Genomic DNA, 6,974 nt, shown 5'->3' with positions numbered 1-6,974 from the left:
CACTGTTTATAAAAGATAATATTCAGTAAATTAAAATGGAAAAGATGTGCGAGTATTCAAATGTTTTCTGTATTTCATTTTGTGCTATTTACTATATATTAAAAGTCCAATTACTGATTAGTTTTTGTCCAGCTCAGTGAGCCAGTTTCTGTCTAATTTTAAACCCAAATGTGAACTGTTCCCTAACTCTTCAGATAATAAACAAGTGAAAGTGAGTCATCTGTCAGCAGAGAGCTGTTTCTGTCTGCTGAACAAACTGAAAGTGAATCAATGATAGAGATTATAGATGATCTGGAGAGGCATCATGATGGTGTGGTAGAGTTACACACACAGGTTCTTGGAGGACAAGAAAGAAGCCTAGTTGGCACAAGCCCAGTTGTTCCAGTTTGCTGTAGAGAGCATTTACAACCAATTAATTACATTTAATTTCAATCCTTTTATTGAGACTGCAACATACGACAAGATGTTTTAAATATATTATTTACCTTCAAATTTCATCTCAAGACAGTTATCGGCTCCACTGGCGTTGTCAGGCTGCCCTGCATTGAAGAATGTGCTCTTGGAGCACACGAAAGAAGCCTGGTAGATACAACCTGCGTCGTTCCAGTTTTCTGGAGAGAGAGTTTCCAACTTAGATTAAAAGTCCCATTACTGATTAGTTTTTGTCCAGCTCAGTGAGCCAGTTTCTGTCTAATTTTAAACCCAAATGTGAACTGTTCCCTAACTCTTCAGATAATAAACAAGTGAAAGTGAGTCATCTGTCAGCAGAGAGCTGTTTCTGTCTGCTGAACAAACTGAAAGTGAATCAATGATAGAGATTATAGATGAGCTGGAGAGGCATCATGATGGTGTGGTAGAGTTACACACACAGGTTCTTGGAGCAGACAAAAGAAGCCTGGCTGGTACAATGCCCGTCATTCCAGTTTTCTGTAGAGAGAGTTTAAAACCAATGTAAATGATTACATTTAACTTTCATATTTAAAAGTGCAACATACGATAAGATGATTTAAATGTGTTTCTTACCTCCACCCCAGTTCATCTCAAGACAGTTCTCCTCTCCGAGGTTGTTAGGCTCCCCCCCATTCCAGCTTGTGTAGTCTAAGTTGGATCCATCAGACCAGAACCACGTACCCTCCTGGAGGAGAAAGATTGTTTTAATGTCAAAGTGACATCAAGAGTTCTTGTTGTAATACTCATTCAGGCCATAAGTGGATCCTCCTTGTTTTCTATAACAACATGAGAGACGCAACGCATTCTCATGAACGGGTTTGGATGATATCATATGAAAACTTATGCACAACAATTTGTATGATATTGAATGAAATTAGGTGACCGCCGGCCGGTCACATGACAGTTAAGGTTAGTTGTGTTTATAGTTAAATTTAGCAGAGAAAAGCTGACTAGAGCCAGCTACAGAGCACCATGAGGTTTCGGTTCTTTCAGAGGCCGTCAGGGCTGAGTTTAGCTGAGCGTCAAGTAACTACGAAAGTTAAATTTAGACATCAAAAGGATTAAGATTAGAAAAAAGATCATTGGGTTAAAACACTCCAGGACATGAACACACACTTCCTGGGTGAAGGTCTTGTGTTTTCTCCTTAACTTCTTCCGGGACATGAACTCTGCTTCCCTGCTTGAAAGCCCTGTGTTTTAGGAGCCAAACATCTCCCCGACCTCCTCCCTATGGGGATCTTCACGCTCTCATACAGCAGCAGTCAATGTGCTGCTGACAGTAATACATATGGAATATATACAGATTACAGAGATTTACTTTTCACAAATATACTGTATGTATGAATGCTTCATAGAACAGGCTGAGAGACGGACGACATCACTTCCTGTGTGATGATAAAAGTCTTACCTTCATTGTCTGTATGAACCGGTCACTTGCTTAATGTAGTTTCTGATAAATATATGTTCTTCATCTGAGTGGATGGAAGCCAGATTCCCACCAGCAGTCTGGCATAAGGTCTAATGGAGAAAATATCATCAGTTTAAAAACATTTAGAAAGAAACTAAAACATAATCACATTATTAACAGATCTCAGGGCAGTTTTACAGTTACAGGGAAAATGTTCATACTTTTAATCAGTGGTGTAGAAAAAGTATTCACATCCTGTACTGCAGTAAAACTACTAACACCACACAATAAAAAATACTAAATTCCTGCAGTAAAAATGTTACTTCACTAAAAGTATGTAAGTATCATCAGGACATGTAGTTAAAGTATTAAAACATTTTAGAAAGTGTAACGGATCCAAATAGTTGTGTGTTTACAGTTTTTCACGATCGATATGATACTTTTTTCAATACTTTTAACAACTTTCCTAAACTCTTAACACAGTTAGCACAACATCCGTCTGTGTAGGCTATACAATTAACACATTTCTTGTTGCTTTGACACAAAATGCATACAGTTAACACAAATTTAAAGTGCTTAAATTTCTTTTACACACAAGCTCCACCAAGACCAAAACAATGGATCTTTACGGCCAAATTTCCAAATGCTTTCACACTGTATGTCAGAACAGATAACATCATGTTCTAAAGCTAACTTGAAGTCAAAGTCAAAGTGAACAGCTGTTCAAATTGTAAATTGAAACACAAATATATCCCCTGCATTTTATACATGCATTTATTGTAAACAGCTGATTGAAGTTATGGAAATACGTAGATCAATCCCAGCTGATTCCCTTCTAGTAAACACACTCAGGTGTTGAGGTTCTTTCAATCACATTATCATATGGTAGTAGAGTAAAAGAGGACCTATTTGAACAATATACTGTAGATGAACACAGAAAATAAGAAAAATGCCTTCACGAGGGAGAGGAAGAGGAGTACCAGGACAATTCTGTCTCTGTCTCCTTTTTTTCATAAACCGTACATTCTATAAAGCTACTCTGAGATGGGTCATTCATTTTTTGTATTGAATCTCTGCAGCAAAAGAAACAAAATGGTGGCCGGGTTGGTTCAGTGGGTAGAGCAGGCGCACATATACTTGGAGGTTTATGCCTTGACGCAGATATCCAGGGTTCAGATCTGGCTTGTGATGATTTCCTGCATGTCTTCCCCTCTCTCTCTCTCTCTCTCCCCTTTCTCAACTAGCTGTCCTGTCAAATAAAGGTGGAAAAGCCCAAAAAAAATTATCTTTACAGTAAAAGAAAATATGCATGCATTTACTACAGTTTTTCACAATCGCTATGACACTTTTGTCAATACTTTTAACAACTTTCCTAAACTCTGTGTAGGCTATACCATTAACACATTTCTTGTTGCTTTGACACAAAATGCATTCAGTTAACACAAATTTAAAATGCTTGAACTTCTTTTACGCACAAGCTCCACCAAGACCAAAACAATGGATCTTTACTGCCAAATTTACAAATGCTTTCACACTGTATGTCAGAACAGATAACATCATGTTCTTTATGCCTTGACGCAGATATCCAGGGTTCAAATCCGACTTGTGACTATTTCCTGCATGTCTTCCCCCTCTCTCTCTCTGCCCTTTCTCAACTAGCTGTCCTGTCGAATAAAGGCAGAAAACCCCAAAAAATAATCTTTAAAAAAATTTGCTAAACCCAACAAAACAAAGATGTAGAGGCTTCAACAGAAACTGCAGTCCAAAACACAATCTATGATCAATACAGTCACTTTTGTCTGTTGTATAAGGGCAGACCTGATACATAAATAATGCAGTTTCTGTTATTCCATGGGATGTTAGTGTTTTTTATGACATTGTGCTATGATTGACTAAATGTTCCTGTTGGGAGAGAACATGTGTTAGTGTTTTGGAAGAATTATTTTATTTTGAGACATGATTACATTGTTTTGGTAAACACAGTGTATTGTGTTAGTGAATTATTGTATTTTGAAAATTGGTGTTGGAGTTTAGTTTACAATGTGTGATTTTGAGCATGAAATTAACTGTTTTGCCAATCGTGTGTTGTAGGTGTGTTGGTGCGTTAAGAGTTTAGGAAAGTTGTTAAAAGTATTGAAAAAAGTGTCATAGCGATTGTGAAAGACTGTAAACCCAACAAAACAAAAATGCAGAGAGACTTCAAGAGAAACCGCAGCACAAAACACAATCTATGATCAATATAATATACTATTGTCTGTTGTCAGACCTGACTGACACATTTAAAATGATGCAGTTTCTGTAATTCCATCTGATGTTAGTGTTTTTTATGTCATTGTGCAGTGATTGACTAAATATTCCTGTTGGGAGAGAACATGTGTTAGTATGTGTGTTGGTGCATTAAGAGTTTAGGAAAGTATCAAAAAAAGTGTCATAGCGATCGTGAAAAACTGTAATGGTCTAATCATCTCAGCTGGACTTGTAGCCACTATATTGTTGGCTAGTTTACTTTATAATAAAACATCCAATTTTATAAACTACATGTGTTTTGTGTGCAGAAATCTTAGTGTGTAAAGTAACTAGTAACTAAAGCTGTAACTGATGAATGTAGTGGAGTAAAAAGTCCAATATTTCTCTCTGAAATATATCGGAGTAGAAGTAGAAATTGGCATGAAAAGAAAAGACTCAAGTAAAGTACAAGTACCTCAATATTTGGTACTGAAGTACAGTACTGGAGTGAATGTACTTAGTTAAATTCCCCTGCTGGTATTAAAACTTTAACTAGCTACATTTCCTGCAGTAGCGTATCCAGGATATTTTTACTGGGGTGACCAAGATGGGACACAAAGCTAGTGTGGGGTGGCCATGGCATAGTGAAGTTTAATGCGTATATGTTTGAATCCCGGTCCTTTGCTGCATGTCACATCCCCTCTCTCTCCCATGATTTCCTGTCTCGTAACTGTCAAATAAAGGTGTCTATGCTGTTTGTTTTTTTAAAGTCATTTTTTTATTCCATTTCCACCAATCACAGTCTTCAAGTATCTCTGATTATTTTAACATGTATATTTTTAATCAGTAATTATGTTCAGAATAGGGTAACAATTTTCTACGAGCTATTTCCTTGTAGTGGATTAAAGTCCTTGTCTCTTCACAAGTTAGATTAGAGTAGCAAAATTCAACTGCTCTCAACTCATTCTATAGAATAACATTTATCAGTCATCAGCTCATCATCTGTGTCACCTGTATTGTTACCTGTGTTTGCTTTACTAATTGAGGCGCCATCTTGTGGTTACATAAAAACAGCAATCCAGGCAACAGAACAAACCAAAATGCTTACAGATAGGACCTTATTAAAAAGTGTATCTGTAAGCAAAAGATAAACTAAGCTTGTAAGGAAAAAACAGAATTATTTGTTGTTGTTTACATGCTTAGTTTGTTATTATTTAGCTTAGATATAATTTGTTGGAGATACTGGAATTTGATTATTTTTTTTTTTTGCCAGGTGTGTTTTTATTTAACCACAAGATGGCACTTGAATTAGTATAGCAAAAATAGGTAACAATACAGGTAACACAGATGATGGCCTGATGACTGAATAATGTCATTCTATAGGATGCCTTGTGATGTATGAAAATGTGCAAAAAGTGGTTTTCAACCCAGAGAGTATTCATGTCCAAGGCCCTGATGAAGGTATAAATGGAAACGTTGGCTTGCTTTGATTCAGCATACATTAAGAAGTTTATTTAAATCAAACAGTTAAGACATAGAATCATAAATGGTTAAGATGCTTCTTCATAAATTAACTTATGATAAATATACATAAACAATTGTAACATAAACCAAACAAATCTTAACTCCAAACAAAGTATATACTATAAAGTAATGTTATGTAAACCTTCAAACTCTCATGAATAATAGGCAAGGCAAGGCAGCTTTATATGTATAGCACATTTCAGCAACAAAGCAATTCAAAGTGCTTTACATGAAAAATTAAAAACAGTTAGAAAACAATTAAAAACTATTTCAAAGCATTAAAACAATTAACAACAATTTAAGATCATTAAAAGACAAGAATAAAATGTACAGTGCAGTATAAGAATTTTAAAGAAAGAGCAGTTAAAAATAGGTTTTTTAAAGAAAGGCAACATTAAAAAGATGTGTCTTCAGCCTGGATTTAAAAGAACTGAGAGTTGCAGCGGACCTGCAGGTTTCTGGGAGTTTGTTCCAGATATGTGGAGCATAAAAACTGAACGCTGCTTTCCCCTGTTTAGTTCTGACTCTGGGAACAACAAGTAGACCTGTCCCAGACCACCTGAGAGGTCTGGTTGGGTCATAATGTAGTAGCAGATCAGAAATGTATTTTGGCCCTAAACCATTTAGTGATTTGTAAACCAGCAAAAGTATTTTAAAATCAATTATTTGAGGCACTGTGCAAAGACTTTAGAGGATTCTAATAATAGTAACAAAGTGCAATAGAGGTAGCTAGTTCTTGCTTTTGCTCATTCTCCTGCTTCAAAATGCATTCACATAGGGCCATAAGACCACAAGACAAGACTTAAAGTCCAATGCAATGCCACCAGACCAAATATAACTTAAGGGTTAAGGTTCTTCTTCATAATATAACTTGTGAAAAGTGCACATAAAAAGTTGTAACATAAACCGAACAAACCTTAACTACAAAAAAACAAGACCATTAGACAAATTCTGTGTTCATCCATCTTACATCAGATGAATTCTCATGTTTCGTTGATTGCTATCAAAAAGTTTAATAAACTTGTCCATGTCAAGTGACTTTGCTCTTCTAACTTCAATACTGAGAACACCCAGGTCTGTCATCTGTCATTGTTGTGCGCAAATGGATCTTGATGAGTTTGAGAGCTGAGAAGCTGCACTGAGGTGCTGCACTGCTTACCAGGAGGGTTATGGCTATCTTGCACAGATGAAAAAGCTCGTGAAAAACATCCTCATGAGGTTCAAAGAACATTACCGTTCAAGTTTGGCATTCCACTAACCCAAAAGCCTCCTTGTCTGGTGGAGTTCATGACTGAGATCCTCAGAGTCACTTTCATAAATTTCTCCCAGGCAAAAGAGTGTTTCCTCTTGAAGGAAACATGTGCTT

The 6,974-nt window shown here is 36.3% G+C and overlaps 1 protein-coding gene across 1 annotated transcript in view; it reads right to left on the bottom strand.

Annotated features, from left to right (window-relative positions):
- Positions 1-357: 357 nt before the first annotated feature.
- The window catches only part of LOC114564295 (galactose-specific lectin nattectin-like), a 108,157-nt gene continuing 101,540 nt past the window's right edge, over positions 358-6,974 (bottom strand). The window contains exons 6-8 of the mRNA XM_028591553.1: positions 1,024-1,135; positions 486-611; positions 358-389 (exon numbers count right to left, since the gene is read on the bottom strand). Coding sequence (XP_028447354.1) covers positions 358-389; positions 486-611; positions 1,024-1,135 — 270 coding nt within the window. The remainder of the gene's footprint in view (positions 390-485; positions 612-1,023; positions 1,136-6,974) is intronic.

This window comes from Perca flavescens, chromosome 11 (genome assembly GCF_004354835.1).
Source record: "Perca flavescens isolate YP-PL-M2 chromosome 11, PFLA_1.0, whole genome shotgun sequence".
NCBI lineage: Eukaryota > Metazoa > Chordata > Actinopteri > Perciformes > Percidae > Perca > Perca flavescens.
Note: the sequence above shows the minus strand (reverse complement) of the source record. Positions and strands in the feature narration are given on the sequence as shown.